The sequence below is a fragment of the Sturnus vulgaris genome, chromosome 1 (assembly GCF_052056855.1).
Source record: "Sturnus vulgaris isolate bStuVul1 chromosome 1, bStuVul1.hap1, whole genome shotgun sequence".
In the NCBI taxonomy this organism is placed as follows: domain Eukaryota; kingdom Metazoa; phylum Chordata; class Aves; order Passeriformes; family Sturnidae; genus Sturnus; species Sturnus vulgaris.
Genome location: NC_142243.1, coordinates 43618731 through 43641064, shown reverse-complemented (window position 1 = coordinate 43641064; position 22334 = coordinate 43618731). Strand labels below are relative to the sequence as shown.

The 22334-nt window shown below is 41.8% G+C and overlaps 1 protein-coding gene across 1 annotated transcript in view; it reads right to left on the bottom strand.

Annotated features, from left to right (window-relative positions):
• Positions 1-22034, bottom strand: part of SH3BP5 (SH3 domain binding protein 5) — a 51110-nt gene extending 29076 nt beyond the window's left edge. The window contains exons 1-3 of the mRNA XM_014878381.2: positions 21884-22034; positions 19670-19732; positions 9531-9659 (exon numbers count right to left, since the gene is read on the bottom strand). Of these exons, the coding sequence (XP_014733867.1) occupies positions 9531-9659; positions 19670-19732; positions 21884-21964 (273 nt within the window). The 5' untranslated portion in view covers positions 21965-22034. The remainder of the gene's footprint in view (positions 1-9530; positions 9660-19669; positions 19733-21883) is intronic.
• Positions 22035-22334: the final 300 nt, after the last annotated feature.

Below are 22334 nucleotides of genomic sequence, written 5' to 3'. Positions count from 1 at the left end.
TATCACACAAAACAGGTACGTAGGATATCACCCTGACCTCAAGCCACCCAGGCTCAAATACCAACTACTATTTTTAACAGATTACCCTGTCTGTGGTTTACAATCTCTTGAAATAGCCTTTACTAGAGGCCAGAAAAAAATCAGGAGGGGAAATGGTGAGAGACAACAAAGCAAAGCAACATTTCCTTTAAATAGCTTTCTTCCTGTAGATCTGTGTTTTGGCAATAGCTTTCCGAGTGCTACAGTCACACAACCTAATCTTTCAGGTTTTTCCAAACTTTAGAGGATGCAAAATGATGTTACTGAAATCTTCATACAACAATATAGGAAAAAAGGGATTCTGTTCTATTTTCATATTCCAGCATCCTTGGAGAGCCATTTACACCTTCCTGCCAGTTCCAGTATCTGCTATTGTATAATAGCCAGACCACCTATATCACTTCTTTCTGCCTAAATCAGCCGACATCTCAAAAAACCCCAAACTTTTCTGCACTAGCCTTCTCCTTGTTACTCCAAATAATTGAGGGTATTTCCACACCAACTTAACCCAGTATTCCATTACTTCAGTCCTACTTGCATAACACTTCAAGTATTTCACAACAGAAAAAAACACATTCTTGAAGGTAGGAAAAATAATTAGGTCATTTGATTCCCAACAATTAATGGAGAAGAGGTTGAACAGCTATCTGGCTTTGAACTACTGCCATCCACTATGGCTGAGAACTGATGGAGGCTTTGTAGGGTTGAAGAAAGTGGGAGAAAGAGACACCAAAAGAGAGAGTAATTTTTTCATCTCTCCTAGATAAATTCTTCAAAACAGTTTAAATAGTATTTTCTTCTAGTTCTGCGAAGAAAAGCAGAAGAGGGAGGAATCTCTAATTTACAGTGCATAGTCAACAAATTTACATGATGGAGCCCTTCAAGACACATCAGCAAATAACCATAAGCAAACCAATTACAGTTTTTGTATCAATAGGTTATATAACCATCCCTCAACAGAACTGTGCCCACACAAACCAGAAATGTAGGGCGCATGAATACCAACCCAGAATAACTAGACCCATTCACTGAGGCACAGAGGCTCAGAGAGATACAGGTGATCTAACTTTTAGAGGGGGACACGCACATAGAACTTACTGACACAGGTATTTCAACAAGCAAGTGGGTAAATTAGTTCCCACTATCCACAAACATTGTCCTTGCAGATGATATTGTTACAGATGTTACCTCCTCTGCAGGAAATACAAGCAACAGAGCACTAGATTTCAATCAGGCAAGGATTTTTTTTTCCTATCATCTGAGAAGCAACAGTTGTCAGTGTCCCCAAACATGGGACAGATTAAGAGGGTAAAAACCTGCCAGCCACACTGACCTACTGTCCTGCATTAGTAAGACTGATAGGAAAACAAATACATTAAGGAGATTTCCTTTGCAGATCAGATCTTTGGGGTAACTTTCTGAAGCTGACCAGGCAACATCTGTCATCTTCTCGGCAGTTTAAGGACACCCAGTTTGACACACTCCAATATCACGCTGCTCAGCCAGGTGACAGAGCCAGAACACAAAAGTCACACTGAGTCAGGCTTTAAGTAAAGAAATAATGTTAATAAATCAGGTAGGCAAAGCCTAGCTTGTCGACCTAGGTAAGTGACCCTGAGTTCCCTGCCTCCTATGCTTTGTTGCTACTTTGGCCTGAAGGAAAATGCAACAGAACCATGATTCAAGACTTAAAATATAGTTTTCAAGTTCTAAGCATTCAGGTGGAACAAACAGAGCACACCAAGCACAAGCTCTGTGCAGCAGCAGTGAGACACCGAGTGCTGGTGGCAGGGCAGTGGCTCCCACGCGCTGCTCACGGGGTTTCAGATGCAACTGCGCAAACATGACAGCAGAGCCCATCAAACTTTGAGCATGGCAAAATATTTGCTTGACTGAATCCAAAGTACATCCTGCTTTAGAAAAGGCTTACAAAATTCAGTGGATTCCCTGGTGAAAGTCTGGGAAGTGACTCCTCACCCTCAGTAATAAAGTTACAGACTGCCTTGCTTGGCTTATGTCCTCTTCAGCCCCACAGCCAGCCATGCATCGTGTGGGAAGAGAGATTAATATACTGAGAATGCCCTTTGGGATCACAGCAGTGAGAATTCCACATTTCACCAGAGGGCTGACGTCACATCGACATGGTTTCTCCAAGATTTAATGATGTGTTTTGTAATAAAAAAACACAAAAACATTGGTGGGAAGAAGGGGTTCAGACCTAGAGCAGGCCCATAGGGAGCAAAAAGGCAAAAAGGACACACAAAGCTTCACAGGCGAACAGGTACAACACACAGCCTCAGTGCTTCATGCTTTCAGGCACTTCTTGCACAGCCCACCTGTGTTCCATTCCCTTACCATTTCTTCACAGCACTGAGCTTCCCAATTGCTCACACAGCAAGTTCCACGTCTCTTTCCCTTCAGAGCACACCAGTCATCTCTTCCCAGGCAAGGCTTGTGCTGCCTGCCTGCCTCCTGTGCCTGGCCTGCCGCAGCACCAACCGAGGCCATCACATCATCCTCCATCCCACAGACAGGTTTCTCAACCATAAGGAAAGTCCCAGTTCAGAAGGGAGCTGCTCCCCTGCCTCTCCACCAAGTAATCTAACAATCACAGCCATTTCCATATGGCTGACTTACAGACACAGGGAGTGAGTCATTCTCACAACGTTCACCCCACCTTCCTAATCCAGGCATCATTCCCTCCCATCTTCCACTGCCAAAAGGCACCCCAAGACCCACTGGGGCAGCTGCAAGACGGCATCCTCAATTAAAAGGGCAAATAGTCAGCACAGGCAGGGCACAAACAACACAAGCTACACTGCTAGCCTAGACTAGTTATTGCAAAAGTCCAGAGCAGCAGCATCCATCCAAAATACAAATAATACAAAATGCAAAAAAAAAAAAAAAGTGCTAGTGATCAGACAAAGGGAATGGTTTTAAATTAAAAGGGGAGAAATTTAGATTCCATGTTAGGAAGAAATTATTTACTCAGAGAGTAGTGAGGCACTGTAATAGGGTGCCCAGAGCAGTTGTGGACACCCCATCCCTGAAGTGTTTGAGGACAGGATGGCTTGGGCATTGAGCAACCTGGTCTAGTGGGTGGCACCTATGCCCATGGCAGGTGGGCTGGAACTTGCTGATATTTAAAGTCCCCTCTAACCCCAACCATTTCATGATTGTATGGTTACTTAACAACAGCAACAGCACTGAACTACAGCCACAAAAAGCAGTCAAGTGTCCCGGGTGTTTGTTTTTTTCCTTAAACACTTGGGAGAATTTGCAGAAGGTTTGTCAAAGTTTATTTTCAAGTTTCTGTATTCCTTCCTTTCAAAAAGTGAATCCACATAATAATTATTTGGTTTATGAACAGTTAACCAGAAACACTCCTTCAGCCAGGAAAGGTCAGCTGGTTGTTCCACTGTAACTGTGCCAATAATTTTGCTTTTTACTAGCTTCATGGCAAGTCTCCAAAGAGGAATGCAAGTCTGTCACAGTTCTGCTGACATTTAATTTTTGCTTCTCAAGTTCCTTCTCCCTCCACCTATTTTTTTTTTTTGCCAAGATAGACTTACCAGATTAGACAAATCAGTCTTAACTCCTTGCTGTCCTAAGCATGAGCACCAGGACTTCATAAAAGTGGGACAGAGAAGAAGATTCCTTATGACGTGGGAAGACCATATACCAATGGATAACATTGTGTCTAGGAACCAGAGGGAAAGACCTGGATATCTACCACTGTTGGAACTGGACCCAGGAACTGTCATCCACACTCAATGCTGCCCTCCTTTTCCCAGCAGAGCCAGCTGGTGCTTTGATCCCATTAGTTCTCACTCACTGAGTGAATTTGGATAGAAAACTTGGGTGCTGCAGGAATTGACACTGGCAGGACCACAGTTTCCAGTTCCTAATTAATCTTTCAGGATGTTCGGCAGTTTTGAACCTCCAAGTCACATGAATTTAAAAAGCTTTTGTTTCCTGAGCTGAGGAAGTTACCATCTGTAACTTTCCATAATTGCCACACTACTTTCAGACATCTCAAGCTGCACACTTAGAAGCTGAGATGCAATGGCCACTTCAGAAAGTTTTGTTCATTTACTGGCTTGATCTCTACAAAGAAGGGTATCAGTCTCATCTGCTGAGGAAGACTCTTCCAGCTGGTTAGGTGTGCTCTTATCTGCTTATACCCTTCCCACTTTCACCACCAAGGGGCTTGGTTCCTCCTCCGTTCCTGTTCTGCAAGATTACAGCAGCTGCTTTTCATCCTGATTCACTTTGAACAAAAAATTCGCTGAATCACATCAAAACTCACATTTGAGAGAGGAAATAATTTCCCAGTGGTAACTGGGCTCCCCCAAGGTTTGTGACGAAAAGCAGAATGGAGGTGCAGGATCTCAATAACTGAAAGCTCACCCTTAAATCTTTATTCTCTCAGCTGATTTGTTCACACAGATGTGGCAATCCAGTTACAAAATATTACATGAGTAAAAGATTATTAGTAAGGTGAGAGAAAGGAGCTCTACAACATTAAAAGTTGCAGTGAACAGGACGGGACAGCTGTCCCTACTTGTCTATCAACTGCACTTTCTCTCAGGTATGCTTGGACATCAATGGAGAAGAACCACTGTAAATACTCATTCCAGCAGGTTTTTCCAAGCCTTTTCAGACAAAAGAGTGCTGCTTAACTATGCCAACAACATGAAAAAAAGAATTAGTTGTAAAACCTAGGAAGACTGACCCAAGAGGAAGCAGAACATGCATATTCTCCAACATACTCCTGTATGTACACATGGTATAGGTGAGTTCTTTAGTAAGAGGTATAGACAGGTATGACCTAGCACAGATGTTTCACCTATTTTGGCCTGAAGCAAGTTTTCTGACACTTTTAGAAAAAAGCTAAATGAGGCAGTGAGCAGAGGGGTTGGAGGGAATATCACAAAGCAAAACCATGTCTCTCCCAAATAGGCTCAGTACTAAAGCTAAGCAGAGCATCCTCACCTACTCCTAATTTGAGCCAATAAAATGTATTCCCTCATCCTGCCATAAAACCACACCAAACCAGCCCACCATCAAACAAAAGGCAACCAACAAAAAAGAACCAAAAACAAACAAAAAAAAATAAAGCTGAAACTCAATTAAAAGCAATACTCCTAGGGCTTTTAGTCAGCTTAGGGTCACTAAAAATGCAAGGATTGCTTTATTTGTGGGGGTGGGAACACACTGTTACCAGATTCTTTTTCCAGCAGAAGCAAAGCAGAAAGGCACGTCTCCTGTTCAATTTGTCTGTGGGTTCACAAGTGATGATGTATGGATAGCAGTGTTTTAAAAGCACCTTTCACCCAGTGACCCCAAAGTGCTTTTACTTCCCTTAATGAACTCAGCTTCACAGCAGCTTGACAGCTTCATTTTACATGGGAACTAAGAAAGAGATGAAGTCATTCATCTGTGCCATGCAGCAGCACAAAATCAGCTCCTGCCAGCCCAGTGACTTATGCATCAGACCACACTTTCTTTTGCACAGCATCCTGTCATCAGGGAGGTAACACGCTTCCCAGCTCTGTCCCTTGCTCAGACACTGCTGTGAACACGATTGCTAGGCACTTTCCAGCCCCAGCCCTGCAAAATGTTAAGTCAACAGTGGCTTAAGACACTCCTTACCTCAGAGGCTCAGGACCTCTGTTTACAGTATTAACATTTCCTGGCAACTTCACCCTTCTTCCCCATTAGCTTTGACCAAGAAAAATCTAATTCTTTGACTAGTCAACTAGGGAACCAGCTACAAGTGAAAAAAAATAAAAGAAAAAAGAAGAAACCACCACCCAATCCAAACAGACATGGGAACTTTGATTTTCTCAACATTTAGAACCCGGGCCACCTTCTAGATTACAGGAATTTCATATTCCTGCAATGTGGGCTTTGCTTGTGTACATGTACAATCCTCTGCGTGCCAAGGTTCTTCCACCAAACATGGGCTACATAAGATAAAGAACAACATGAAAAGGCAACATGCTAAACAAAAAGTTTGAAGCACAAGTACTTCAAAATTTGATTAAACAACAAACTGGAATCAAAATGCTCCAAAACAGTAAGGTATGTCTGCAATCAACACAAAAGGCCCACTTCTGTACCAAATGAGGACTCACAACAGCTCTGTCTTGGCAGAAGTTACATGAAATCTCCTTGAGCAAGAATATTAGCTAGATCTCACCTGAGTCTCAGCAAAAGCCAAATATTACTGTTTTGGTATCAACAGACAGCATCCTGACTCTCTGTGCCACCATTTCAGAGAGCAAAGCACTCACATCAGAACACCAAGGGCCCAGAGCTCTGGTAAAGCAAAGTTTCACCCTGAGAGAGGCCAAACCTTGGCTCTCTTGGCAAACATTCCACAAACAAGATCCTACAGGATTTTTGCAAAGGAGAGTTCATTTGTTTCGAATTCCCTATCTTCTGCCAACACAGGATTGCACAAGATGTGGATAAGGGTGAGTAGACAAAAGGGCTCAACATCCTAAGGCTTCTCCAGTGTCATACTTCAGCTGGTGACCTGGTTTTTGATGACCCCACGTCACTGCCCTCTTAATGGGTTTTATCTTAATAGATGAAACAAGTATTTCCAGAATTGACTCATGATGGTGCCAAGTGAAAGCAAGCTCCTCAATGTGACTTAATACAGCTTGCATCAGGGAACTTACCCTGCAGCTGACATCTTAAATGCAAGTAACTCTGGAAAACTCCTGCATTTCTGCCGAAGTAGGAGTCATTCATTATGCAATTCTGTACTTCCAAAAGGCTTAAAATCTATAGGTCATATTTTTACTTCCCTTTAGTGAAAACAACAAACAGGAATTTACACTTCCCTTTCTCTTACCAGTAGAGTCACTCACTTTTCTCTTACTGTTTAACTAAGGTTGCTTCAGCCCCCAAGAACCTTCTGCCTATATTTTTGGAGGCAGCCTAATGGCTCTAATATAACTGTAAAGACAGGAGGAGGAAGACAATTCTTCATAGGCTAGATATTATTATTAATTTAAATGAAAAAAATAACAAGCTCTTCCCACAATTTCTCTACAGTTTTGCAAATCAAAGTAAAATGAAAAATGCAAACTGGCACCTAACCATGTCAATACTCTGGTACATTCCTTGAGTTTCATATTTCCCTACCTATTCACCCTTTCTCCATGCTTTATCATAGTGGATTTGCTCCCAGTGAAGTGGAACTTTTCTAGATTAAATTAAAACTAGGAAAACGCTTTAGGCAGATGCTTTACTGATACTTGGCACCAATCTTTCCAATCTCACAGCTTCCAGATAGATTCACCATAGTTCAATGCTTGCATTCCTCTTGGCCCTCACATTTTCCATTTTAAGATGTTATATGTTACTAGGAAAAGGGAGAATGGGAAACCAGAGACCATCTTCTGTCTGCTGAGCAGATACAAAATGGGAACTCTGTTCCATGACCAGATTCATTACACAAAATGAAAAGAAAAAGTGAAATGAGGGGCTAGAAAGGCAACCCCTGCTTTAAAATAAAATCCTATCAAGGAATTAAAAGACAATCCAATGTGTAGCAAATAAACAGATCCGGGATAAATAGCATTTAAATCTAGCTAGTGACAGAATGGATTGGGAGAAAAATACAGCCCCCTCTAACAAGCCTACTACTGGAGCAGTGATTCTATTAATTTAAGGACCTTCAGGAGCTTGGGTTTCTTATTGGTCTTGCAAAGTACCTTTGAACCAGAACGACTGAATCGATTTCATGGGTTGCAGAGACATAACAATACAAAATTCCATTTACAGAACATAATCTGCTGCCAGCTTCAGGACAGAGGGCAAAGTTCACTGCTCTGAGTTTGTGGCGTTACAAACCTCAAAGTCAATTGATCTTTCAATTATTTTTTTAGTACTGCAAAGTGTGTGCTTCAAGTGTAACTCTTGAAGTCCTATGCATGCTGTGCCTTACCCAGCTATTCATAGCAACAGAAGTATAAGATCATGCTGAAGGCAGGGCTGCAGGGATTGTTTTTCCAAACTGCACATACTGGTTTACACAATTACTAACTTCTGTAACTCACCACTGGTTTATCTCTAGCACACACTGTAGTCCTCCTGAGCAGGGTTTCAGAGCAGTTTCAGATGAGAGGTAGATACTTCAAAGCAGAGCAAGCAGGGTAGAGTTTAACTATTTGCCACACTGCTTCTAGTCTTCAGGATTAAGCCTAACAGCCCCTACACCTCATCCCCATCACCTGAGACAGTGGCTCCAAAGCAATGCTATGCAATTCAAAGCACCAACATAGTCACATATTACCTTGTATGCCACATTCCATCAATCCAGTTCTTGCTTCATCAGCTTTCAAGGGAATGAAGCTTGTTCATTCCTCCCTTTCCTGTGTGCTGTTCTGAGGATGCATTCTCTTTCCTCCCCCCTTCTCTTACCTCTGCCTCCTGGCACACAGCTACTCTCCTTTTTTCATCCCTCTACCTACTTTTATGAACAAAATCCTTCTGCAGTTTTCATGTATTTCACACATGCCACCCCATTTCTCACTCTTCCCTTGAACACAATCATATCTCAGCTACCCAGCCACAGATGCCACCCCACACATCCTTCCAGACAAGCACAGAAGTAGCAGCTCTAGGCAGTTCTTCCTGACTCTTCCTGCCTCAAACTGAAACAGAAATAGCAACCAGGAACATGCTTCCCTTGGGGAAAAAACAAAAAGCCTCACACACCAGCAAGACCCTCCACAAACACCCAGCCGAAGCACTGCCTAAGCCACTACACACTCCACTCTTAGCAGCTTTTTCTCTAAAATGAGATACTTCCTGACATGTCACAAGCTTTCTGGCTTTCTCTTCATCCAGCAGGTCACACTACTCCTTCCACACCTCATCCCTCCCTGAGCTACACAGACCTACCAATAAGCAGTAGTTGGGGCATGGGAATTAAGGCCCTGATGACAGAGAAAGCAAAGCTCAGTTTGTCCCCAAACCAAAATACTTCAGAGCCACATTTAGCACATTCCTACTTCATCACAACCCAATCAGCACCAAATCCTGTGGGTTTCCCCAAGCCTGCCCCACTCCAGCCTTTTTCCCTGCAGCTTCCAGCTGCAGCCATTTAGCAGCTGAGCATTTTGCATTAAGAAGAAAAACAAGATACACAAAGCCTACACTGTAATTTCAAAATAAGTACAACTACTAATAGGAAAGAGCAAGGCTCTGAAAGGCCATTTATGAGAGAAGAGAACCAGTCTTTTGCTATTGTGCCTGCTGTAGCTGTTCTGGGTTTGACGAGCATGTGCAGCTGTGGCTGTGAAGAAATCCATTTTGCCATCAATTCCCATGGCTGACATGCAACTGAAGACACAGGCCAGTGCCAGCCAAGTGCACGTGCTTAGGGTGTTATTAATAGAAGGAAAGCAACACCCTGGGTGAGTGCCCTCCAACTACCACCCCAAGCTTAGAAGGCAGAAAGTTCTTACCTGCCTGGCCACCCTCCGAGCTTCCCAGTAAGGTTTAGAGTCTTCCACAGATTTTCCAATCTTCTTCACCAGTTCATCCAGTTTTACTGTAGCCTCAACCAGCACAGAGCGGAACTTCTGGCGTGCATCCTTCAAAACGTTGCAGGAAGGAAAGAAAGGACAAAGTCAGATTAGAGCTTTAAAATTATTTTTACCTGTTTGTTCCTACCTTCAGGTTCCTCTTCAGATTCACACAGGAGCTGATACATTCAAAAGAGTTACTGGAATTTGGACTTAGACAGAATTTTTCAGCAGAGGAACCCTAGAACCCAGAGCCAAATCCTAAAGCCGGCATCCTGGATGCCAAATATTTGTCTTTCAGTGACAGCTTTTATATAAAGCCTACAACAGCCTGTTCTAGATGTTACCTCTGGCAGGGTTTCTCAGAGAGGAATTGTTTGTAAATTGCTCACTCTCTGAGGAGGCAAACAGCAGTGTGACCAGTTCTGAGAGGGACTTCAATGGCAAAGATATCTCATATAGATAATGCTAGAATGGTGCTAGCAGGCAGGCCAAATCCTCACAGCAGGCTAGCAAGTCAGCTGGAATTGGCATAGAAAGCCCATCTTTTCAGCTATGGTTTCTATCAATGGAGAAGGGCACCTACATTCCACTTCACTGTTAATATTTTTTATATTTAAAAAATCCAGCTACTTCCAAATGGGATGAGTTGCGCTCCTTATATGATTAGCTGAAGCAATTAAAATATTTTCTCTGCTCCACTGAAATTTCCACACATGTAAAGTGATTCTGATTTCAATCTCAGAATCCACCACAGACTCTAAATATATGAAATTATTGCAGATTGATGCAAATTCAGGCTGGGACCCGGCCCAGGATTTAAGGAGATGAAGAGGAAGGGCCATGTGAGCTCTCAACAAGGCTTGTAACTCTGATTAGAGTGCAGCATTTATGCAGACTGCTGGAGTGACATGTTGATAATCAGGAAGCAGCTGGCTTGAAGAAGTGCCCTAATTCAGGAAGGTTTTGTTGTTATTGTTGAGGATTTCTAGAATGCAAAACTGCTTATTCACTGGAAGATTTAAAATACATTGCAAGCTGCCACTATGCTCTCAAAAGTGGAAAAAAATGCAACAATTCATCTGTTTGTACAGAAAAAGCAACATACTTCTGTAAAAGCTTCTTTGCTTCCTTTTTAGTGTTATGTAAAACCTGAACCAGCATCAGCATTATTTTAGTCCACGGCAAATAGCTATGGTACTCCATTTTATTCTAAGGAATTATTCAAATGGGCAACAAGGTAAAAAACGGAGAATTAAATGGACATTAACTTATTATTTCATTAACTCAAATCCAGTCAATAATCTCATTTCACAGTGAACACCTGAAATGTATCATTTAAACAATATTTATCGAGTCAATGATTTTCTCAGTGAGAAGAATTTGAATATTTCCAATTACATTACTGGACCATACATGGTTCACTGCTCAAAATGAGTTTCATAAGTAACTGAAAAAAGACTCCAAGCATGATGACTATATTGCAAGAAAAATATTAAGTACTGAAGTATATTTAGCAAAGAGAAAAATTCTTTGCAGGTGTAGGAACAGAATTAAAAGCTCATTTCTAAATGAATTAGCCAGAAAATTCCTTTTCACTCTCTTTGTGAAAGCTGCATATAAAGCTATTAGTTATAGGAAGCAAATAGTTTAAGTAAAAAAAGCCCCATGCAGTGATTCATCAAAAAGTTCAGTTCCCATGTTTCTAAGATAAGCACTTGGAATAAAGAAATCATCACCACAAATCTGTGCTTGGAGCCCTATCCCAAGTTTATTCACGTAAGAATTATATACAGTCTTATCCAATAGGAGAAAGATGGCTAGTCCCCACTTGGAGTTTAAAAAAACAAAGCAAAACAAAAACCAAAAGACACTAAGAACAAAGCAGTCAAATCAACAGCAACTTCTGTAGCCATTCATTTCCCTTTAACTCTGACGAATTAAAGCAGATACAAATTACTGAACTCAAGTGCTCCTTTAACTGGTGCCTGAAGCACAGGTCTTAGGAATGGTGAAATACACATTTGCCCATGAGCACAATTCCACTCCACACAGTAGTTAGTTACACAGAACAGGAAGCTTCTGCTGAAAAATACACTGGCGTGAAATTCTAGTTTATTATTTTCCTCCAAAGATGGCTGGTTCTTCTTTTAAGGTTGAATTTAAGTCTGATCACCCTCATTCTTGCAGTGAAGAACAATAATGAAAACCAAAACACCCCAGAACTTTATATCTGTATCATCCATCACAACTTATTTTACGTGACATTTCTTCTCGGGCTCCTGACTGTCAGGAACACAAGCCTGCAGGCTCCAACACCTTCTGCATGACAGAGCAAGCAGATGCTCAATTCTCTGCTGGGATCAGACCCCCTACCAAAGGCTTCCAGCCATCGCAGGATGCCGAGGTCTCTGAGGTGAGATGCAGCCCTACACAAACCACTTTTACCCTTCAGCATCCCCAACTACTCTACAAAAGCAAACCATCCCACACTGTGTATCTGCAGTGTGTGTGCCCACGCACTGCCTTCCCACCACCCAGCCTCAACTCGCAATGACCGAGCTCTCCTGGCCGCGGCTCTGACCTGGGAGCTATGGAAACATCTCCAGAGGGACAGCAAGGTCACAGATCCCTCCTGAAAACTCAGCCACGCTCCTCAGTTCAGTGTGTGCCATGGGCTGGCAGAGCACCTGCATAACACATCACCCTTGGGACAGCACAAAACTCCCCTGGCAGGTAATCCTGGGGAAGTCTGAGTAAGAACTACAGGTGCAGCAGCTGTTTCTGTGCTTCATGTTGAAAATGGGGAGGTCAGAAGCACCAAGGCAATTGCACCAGTAGGACTGGGCTTGGTGCACTTACTCCCTATGTGACATGAGAAGTACACCTGCTGCTCATGGAAATGAATGGGCTTATGGTCAAGGCAGTAACTTGGGAATTGATTTAATTCACTGCTTGATGTCTGCTTTCCCAAGTTACTGTCAGTGAGACACTTCAACCCACATGTGAAGTGGTTCAAAGCTATAAATCCTCTTAATGGTGTTTTCTGTAAGGACACTCAAATCAAAAACTTAGAGGCTCAGAACAGCACATCACTGCAGCTCATCCGTGATCCCCAGCACAGGGTAAGTCCTACATCTATGTTAGAAAGACAACCACAACACTTTCAAGCTACTTATCAAATCCTCTGGTATGATTTGCCCCTCCATACAAGTGTTACTATTTAACTGCCAAACTCTTGCTTCATTTAGACCTTTATCTAGCACACATGGATAACAGAGAGAGGAAAATACGTCAATTCCTGCAACTTCTTGTCATGAGCAAAACCAAGAGGGTGCAGCATATGCCATAGAAATTTTCTAGCACACTCCTCAATCTCTAGTTTCTGTATTTCAGTTTCTTGAAAGATAATTCATTCCAGCAGAAGTGCTATTCATTGATAACAGCAGTCTTAGTTAATATGTGAGTCACACTCACCATTTCTGGGTGGGTTTTTATGTTTTGGATTTTTTGTTTTTTAAAAACATATTTTGTTTATCTCATCACTGCGCTGAATACATATGCAGACTCCAACAGAAGCAATGTAACTGACATGAGACATCTCAAACACTCTGACATTTTAAAAACATGTTTTCCCCTGCTACGCACTCCTAATCTTCTGTGATCATTTTTAAGAATGTCTTGCTTCTGATTTTAGAAATAAAGGTGACATTGAAAATGTTAGCCAGTCAGCTTTCAATGTTTTTTCACTCCTATTTGCTCAAATGAGATTATGATAAACCTTTTCCAAGCTGGACAAAACCTGATTAAGGCACTTTATCCTCAATGTGTGTTAGAAGGTTTAAATAAAAAAAAAAAAATCGCAGGAGAAGCTTCTCACTTAAATTACAGCCTTACCAAGTAGACTCTCACTAGCTAGGTGTTTGTCATACACACTCTCTAGCAGGCTGAGCACTTAGTGTAGCACATGGACAGCTGCAGTTTACGTTTCAACATCTTGTTCCAGGGCTGCAAGAGCTCCACGCTCATCAACTTTCTTCCTGGAAATCCTTAGCATTTTTCTTTCAAATGAGACTTCACTATCACTGTCTTAGGGAGCACACCAGACCTCTATCCCATATATGGTTTTGCTGCAATAGCTCATTATTAAAAGCAGACTTTGTTTCCAGTGACTTGCTGTTGGGCAGCTTTTTGACACTGCACCAGAAAGAGGGACCACACTAAAGGACAGGTCATCCTTACAGCAGCACTTTGAAGATCCATCCTCAAATGTGGGGAAAAAAACTAAAATACAATTTTCAACCTATACGGCACCTGTCAGAGAAAAAAGCATGCCTGTTTTCCTCACTCATGAGTGATGGTGATGAGCTGGTGTTAGATGCCAGATGATAAGCAAATAATTATTTCTACCCATCAAATGAAACATGTATTTTCAAAAAACTTTATTTTTAAAATGAAATTTACATATCAATCATGTCTGAATCATCTTAGTACCAAGGACATTTAAATTTCATTTACAAAGTTTGTCCCATGACTGTTCTGCCAGTCTGGTGTGCAGAACCTCTGGCAAGCATGGGAGATGCATGGGAAGTGGAACTGCTGACTAAAAGACAGGATTCATCTATTTCCAAGAGGTTGACAGTATCCATACCCATCTTCTCTGCTACAAAGACTTACCAGGTGCAAAAGCTCATCTCCAAGCTAAAACAGCATCAGTATCATACATCCACACTAAACAAGGCATGCTCAGAAATCTACCCTCAAGCATCAAACCAGTTAAAGACACTTTTATCATCCCTTTGGTACCCAAGCAATTCATGTAAGCCAGACTGGCGACCCAACCTTATAAAACAAAGTGCAAGGAAGGGGATAAGTAGTATCTCAATTTTTAAGGGATAAGAAAAGTCTTTGTTTTTTTGTTTTTTGGGCAGCTACTAATTTGCCATCTAAGAACAATATAAAATCAGTACCTGAAAGTTGCTCTAACCTTCTGCTTGCAAACAGTTACAAACTGAGACTACCAATACTTTTTACTACAAATGTTTTTAATTTTCTTAGAAGAAGAGAGAAGGCATGGGAGGGTACTGGGTGCTCCTTCCAAAGCAACATTTCTCCACCCAACCCCTCCTCTCTCAGGCAAACCCATCTCTTCTTCAAGAGCATGAATCAAGTAAAGCCCTTTGACTCACTTGGTTGACAAAATCTTTCCAGAGCCACAGCAGAGGAAGAAGCCTTCCCTTACTCATCCTTGGATGAAAGCAGAAGGCAAAACAACAAGCAATTCACACACAGGAGCCATTTCCTATGGAAGCAAGCAGATCGTAAAGAGATGTGGAAAGATTTCCACATCCTGATAGTGCTGGACAAATCCATCACGCATGTACATCCTCCTCCAAAAGCCAGCAGGAACACCAGCCAGTGAGCTTTGCCCTTATCTCTGCATTCTTTTGTGGACACTGGAAAATGCTGCACAGGGATACTGATAAGGTGGCGGATGTTTCCACAGATAGATGTTTCCTCAAGCCAAGCAGGCACGCTCAGAATGAGATTCCAGACACTGAGAGGTCATTTTTCTAAAACCTGAAAGATGGAGGATTTTGTTTTTTAAATCTACTTACATATTTTATGTGTAATAGGGTCAACAGCTCGAGTTTTTTTCCTAAAACCAAGCATGTTAGTGAAGAAGTAAGGAGCAATTCTAAATAACTGGTGAATATCTGCCAGCCAGTGGGAAACAGTGAATTGATTCCTTGTTTTGCTTTGCTTGTGTGTGTAGCTTTTGCTTTACTTCACTGTCTTTATCTCAACCCACGAGTTTTCTCACTTCTACTCTTCGGTTCTCCCTCCCATCCCAGCGGCAGGGAGGGAGCAAGGAGCTGTGTCATGCTTAGCAGCCAGCTGGGGTTAAACCACAACAAAAAGTCCTTCCCCTTCTGAGAGGGGTTCAAATGCTGACAAGGCTCACAAGCAAAAGAGCACCACAGCTAAAAAAACCCTTTCCTTATTTCCAACAACAAAAACCCAGGGTGACCTTTATGATAAATCCAGGACTAGTAGCAACACAAATCCTGCAGATCAGGACTAGAGAATGTAGGAAAGCACAAAAGGATACCAACCATGCTCTAACAACGAGCATGGCTGAAAGCAGCACTGTTCGGCTCTAGTTTTCCTGTGCACTATCTCCCATGAACAAACACTGGCAAGCTCGTAGCTCCAGCAACACAAAAAAACTCTCTCCAACAAAAACCACATTTGGGATAGCTGGGATTCCAGTGGTAATTTTAATGGTATGTGCTGCATTTCCCCTCCCCGCAATGCTGCCAGAGGGTCCCCGGGTTAATTTGTTACAGCTGAGTTGTACTTTCAGAGCCAGTCCAAGCCCTGTATGAGGTGGCTGGACAGGCAAATCCTGCACATTTGTTAAGTACATTCTCAGCTCCTGGTGCGAGTTCAGATGGAGATGCATTTCCAATAAACAGGAAAAAATCTCTTGCATTTGGCCAAAAAACACACTTGTGTCTCCCCTGCAAGATGTTTCCCCCAGCTCTTCACAGACACTTCAAACATAAACAGGGACATTAGCGAAGCCAAGTGTTAAATCCCCCAGGGAACCCTTATCATCCTTCTGCTGTGTCAGTAACGCTCAGTATTGCACTTAGTATAAGTAGCATTATGGATTTTAAATCAAGTCTAATCAAAGATTCATTAACAGGCAATACATTAACACAACATATAACTACCAGCCACTCAGTGCCCTTCAGCAGGTCCACAACTCCTGAGAAGGCTGCGAGCGTCAGCAGGTCAGGATATTTCTTCAGAGTTTAATAGGATAGGTCAAAAGAGCAAAAAAATGAGTAATTCTTCCAAGTAAAAAGTAGATGTAGCCAACTTCAACGTATCTGTCCAAGTCATGCCATGCATGTATATCCAGTGTTCTCACAGGAGGTATGGGTGCAGAATATACTTAAAAGATCAAAAAACCCAGGCTGTTCATCTTAAAAACAGATCATAAGGCAGTTTCAGTGCAGAACTTAAAGAAACGGCAGGCTGGGCAACTTAAAACAGAATTCCCCGTTTTATCACCTCTGTAAACAGTAGACACCAGTATTTTCTACATTGCTCAAACATGGACATTCCTGTGGCTACACCAAGACAGTGCAGTCTCAAAATTCTAGAAGCCTCTACTGAATTCAGCCCTGTAACATTTTCCACTGGGTAACGCAGCATTATTACTTCCATTCTGCAGATGCAGACCTGAGGCACAGCAAGAAGAGAGGCATGGGTTTAGAAGGATTTAACAAGCCTTTTTTTCCACTTAATGGGAACTGGAGAGAGCCAGCAGTCCCACTTAGAGCGACTCACACAAAGCTGCATACAGGAAGCCCAGAACAGTCTTGCAGAATTCAGATGCCACAAGGTTACCCTTCCTGCTTATCAGAGAGTACATCAAGTCACAAAAACATGGGTGTCTTTTTCTGAACTTCCTTCCAAGAAATATACCTTCTACTCAAACACTCCCATTGCTTTTCGAGATTCTGGGAAAAAAATCAACAGTGGGAATGCATGGACTACAAAGTAATGCTACAGGAAGATGGCAGTCAGCAACTTGTGCTCTAAATAATGTAATGATGCATCTATGCTCTCATTAAAGATATTGAAAAGATGAAGAAAATGATACTAGCAAAACAGGATAAATATAACTCCATTGTCTGGTTAAAAAACATCCACACACATCTTTCTTCCGATGAAATATAGTGGGAACACCACAAACTAGGAAGGGGTAGCAAGAGGGAGCCAAAGCAACTAATAAGAGCCAAAAGTGCACATCTTCAAAGGGAAACTCAGCATGGCTCTCCCAGAAGTCCGCATTTTTGACAGCATTCATGGATTTTGGAAGCCTTTGAAACAGAATGATCCCATTTCCAAACTCCTCCTTCCAAACTCCGGATTTATCCTATGAGGCTGCTTGGCAAATCTTTCTTTTCTTGTCCAGAGTATGAATGCAGAGATTTTCTGCTAACCACAAGGGTTGGGTGTTGTGGGATTTTTTTATTCCTTTCCCCTAGAAAGGTTTTAAGTCCATTTAAAATGCATTTATCAACTTGTATATAAATCAAGCCTTGCTTACATCATCCAACTGCATTTGTCCTCAATATTTAGCAGATCAAACGTAATGAATATCTTTACAGATTAAAAATTATGCAGTTGCACTATACCACAAACTGGTATCCATCTAGTAAGATTTTTGGATGCAAAGTGCAAAAGAAACATTCAAGAAAGCATACTCATGGTGGTATTTCACCTCAATTCCATCAAAAATTGCTTACAGTAGTAGATCTGCAGTAAACACTTAATGGCAAAGTGCAGAGAATGATTATATGATTTCCACCTATCTAACACCTGATATTTACAAGGCTGAGTAAGCAACAATGTAAGACCGAGCTAACGTGGAAATTCTCCTCTTTTATTTACAGTTATATTTCCAGGAGCCTCTCAACCTCCACAGCTCAGCACGTGTCACACACAGTAGCTACAAATCTGCAGGCTCGACAAACACTTGATCACATGAATAATTTTAATCAAGCAGCAAAATCCCATCTTAAAGTCACTGGGATTTATTCCATGAGGATGCCTTTGCATTACTATTACTATTCCATCTGCTTCATAATATGTCCTCACTGCAAGGTTATGACAAAATTAATGAAATCCAGGCAACTATCCATAACACCATCTTTCAATTTTAGTACCTCAGCATGAAATAAGGAGACTGAAAAGATACGTATGTTTTTTTTCAATATATCTACATAAAGACTCCTGAAGTCCATTTAATTGCTACTGTTGCAGACTAGAATACTAATTTTTAAAGTTCACTCATAAAATTTAAATTATGCTAGTGACACGGAGCAGTTTTCACAGAAAAAAAATACAGTTTCATTTTGTATAGCAAATAGTTCCTCATTTTTAACTAAGTTTGTTTACCTATAAATTTGTGATCTACATGCCACAAATGACAGAAAATGCAAACAAGTGGAGAGAAGAAAAAAGCTACAAGACAAGACTGCTTAGTTTCCAAAGATCATAACTCATTTCCTGTTCAGTGCTCTCAGCAGATACTCCAGTATTTTAAAATTCTACCAAGAACCACCCCATGCTTGAGGTATCCATCTCATGAAAAGACACAAAGAAAAAAAAAATTTAAACATTAAAAAACAAACGAACAAACCAGACTTTGCATTTTGAAGGTACAGACAGAAATCTACAGATGTACTTTTATAGTATGTTCCTCACTGCAATCTCAGCATGTTTAGATACAGTATTCAAAACTTTGTAATGATATCAAAATTATTTAGGATATAAATTCATATTTTATGCCAGCTTTTCTTTAGCAGCATATTCATCTTATACTTCCACTGTGTTTATCTACTTTGTTTTGCAAACAAAAGAAAATTTAGACACACAAATAAGACAGTTTGTTTTGCTTCAACATTAGATCAATAATGTTGATCCTTCCAGGATAACTACCAAATAGACGAAGCTCAAATTTGGGGATTTAGAAACCATTTCTTCAGAACCTGCCATTAGATTTTTAAGTATCCACAAAAACCTCTTTGCATAACAAGGAAGTCTTTCCTTCATCACCTTTCTTGCTCAGGAAGTAATGACCAAAAAAGGCAAAGATAACAAGCTAAAAAAACCCGAAACAGCCACCAAAGAAAAGGTCCTGGCAAGACAGTTGTATGGCAAAAACCTCTTAACCAAATAAACTCTCCCTATCTATAATCAACAAACACATAACAGTGACTTGTAAAAATAAAACTTGTCTAAGCTTACTGTCAAAACCCAAAACTAAGTCCTGGCAATGGTTGCGTGCGAGGGTTTTTACACTGTCAGCATACCTCTACCTTTCCCCTTTCTTTTCAGCTCTTAGGTCAATTCATACTTTAAAAAAAAATCATCACCAGATTCTTGCTGGAAAATTACCATTCAAGATGCACAAATTCAAGAGGCAACCTACTCAAAAACACTGTCCTCTGTTCATAAACATGCACAAAAGGAAAATGCAAGGATAAATTCTGTACCTCTAGCTCCGTCTCTCTGCGATTGATATCATCTGTGGATTGATTCAGTTTTTCTAGCTCCCCCTAGAAGGAAAGAAAGTCAGATGCATGGTAAAAAATCAGGGAAAGAAAACATGTCTGAGAAGAGTCATTCAGCATCTCCACTGAAAACCTCACAAGGGCTTTGGTTAATGCACTTAGTGAAAAGAGGAAACCTTGAGATGTTTAGCTTAACTTTGCCACTGGTCTTCTACTTTGCTACTTAAAAGAAAAAATAATCAGAGAAGCTCTATAGTTTTATATTAAGGTAACACATTTCCTATTCTGGCTATTTCTTCGCTATTACAAACAGGCACAAGGTACAGCGAGCTCTGTCTCGTTAATCAATGCAGTCAGTATCAGCAAGGTGCTGGGCAGACAGACACACCCACCCTGAAAGATTGGCATAAAGTTTGTAACTATCACAGGGGCCACACTGCGAAAGGACAGAACTGATAAGAAACACATCTTGCCGCACAAGAGGCATTTTATACTGGATTTTGGCAAACCATTTCAGAACACAATCAGTCAATGGGACATACAATTACGTTTACATAATTCGCCTTCCTGCCAACATTTTGATGCCTTAACAGTAGAAACAAAGGCGTTAAATCCCTTGAATAAACACGTAGTAGAGGTGGTATGAATGAAGCTACTGTAAAAATAAAGCTCATTCTTACTGACTTTCTTACCACAAAAAGCAACCCTGAGAAGCAGATCTGATAGCTTTCTTTATCTGAGTAACATGTTCCTTCAGGCGAGACTAAGATTTTTAACAGGAGTGTTCTCCAATTTAAACGCTATTTAATTGGCAACCAGTGTAACAGAATACACCTTGAAATGTTTTGCGGTACAAACTGAACGTCGTAAATTGATTGTCACTTGAGCAGTTTCCCACTAGACTACAAGAATGACTCTGGTTACAACCAGAAAGGAATTAATTACAACAGTTTAGCTCTCTTATCCTCAGTGGTCAGATTTCGTTTCCTACTCCTAGGATTTGGAAAATTCGAGTATCCATGTTGTCTGAAACAAACACTCATCCAAAAATTACCTAATTGTCTCTTAGTGTAAGGCTCAAAACCTCATGGCTCTCATGGAAGCAGACACAGCAGCTTGTTTTTCAAACCAAACAAGAAAACTCAACAAAAACAATTGTTTTGCCAGCAATTCAGAAATTGTATATGTGGAAACGTGTTGCAAGCTGAAGAACCTAAGGCTAAAATTAGATCGACACCAACCAAGCTCAGCCTCTTAAAATCAGGGCAGTACTAGGCTAGCTTTTTGCTGAGGGCCTCACTCTGTGTAACCATGTTTTGAGAATTTTGCCATCGCTCTGCACAGCCCTGGAAAACGAAATGCTCACGATGGAGAAAAGAATGACAATTACAGCGAGCAGGGACCTATGCCAAGGATCCTCTCAGCAATGTACACACGTGTTATATTCATTCATGACAAGCAGCCCCAGCAATGCTGGAGGCAAAAGCCATAAATCTGCAGAGACCTAAAAATACATTTCATTTCAGGGACTACAGCGCGCTCCAAGTTTGCACCAGGCTATTGGTCGAGGCACGATTTTGAGGAGAAAAGCTTTGTTTAGAAACCATGCAGGAATAAAAAGCATTGCAGAAGGCATTCACAGAGAGGAAGCACCATAAATCTCCTTTTTACAAGAAACAAAAAATAATCATTGAAATAACGAAGTAAAATTTTAAAGCCTACGTTTTCCCGCATTTATGAATTTCTAAGCACTAGTCCCGCTCCACGAGCAAGGTCACGGTGTCATGGTCAAAACTAAAAAGGGGAGGGGGGCCGGATTTCGGGAGGAGAAGGAGGGACGCCCAACAGAGCCCGGCGCGGAGCGATGCCCGAGGTAACAAAGGGCTGGGGCGCTCCGGGGGCGCTTCCTTCGCTCCCGGCGGGCGCTGAGATACCCGGGCTGCTCCGGGGGAAAAAATAAAAAAAATTAAAAAAAAAAAATATATATATATATCTATAGATACATATGTGTATATACATATATATATGTATGTACGTATGCATGCATATATATATATATATATATATATATATATGCACATACGCAGCAAAAGCAACGAAATAAAAGGCAACCATTATCGTACACAGCCGTAACATGACACATTACAATGAACTTAAGAGCCGCAGCCGCCCCTGGGAAGGCAGGCCGGCGCTCACCTGGATGCGGGGATCCACCTCCTCGTCCTCGGGGCGCGGTGGCTCCTCGGCGGGGCGGCCGCGCCGCGTTCCCGGCTCCATGGCGGCTCCCGCGGCTCCCGCTGCCGCCTCCCGCTCCGCCGCTCCCGGCCCCGGCTGCGCCGCCCGGCCCCGCCTCCGGGGAACCCCTCCTTCCCTCCTTCCCTCCCCACAGCGCCCCCCGTTCTCTTTGTGCCTTCGCGCTGCCGGGAGGAAATCAGCGCGAAATTGCGGGGTTTCCTTTTTTTTTCTTTTTGAACCCTCCCTCCTGCCCCGTTTTTCTGGCGTGATGGTTCCTGGGTCCCCCCCCTCCCCGCAACGACGCTGCGTGAAACCAGGATGAGTAGTTCCAGGTGCAGGGAAACGCTAAGGACACCTTGCTGGCTTTTAAAATTCTTTTTTTTCCTCTCCTTTCTTTTCTTCTTTACTCTTT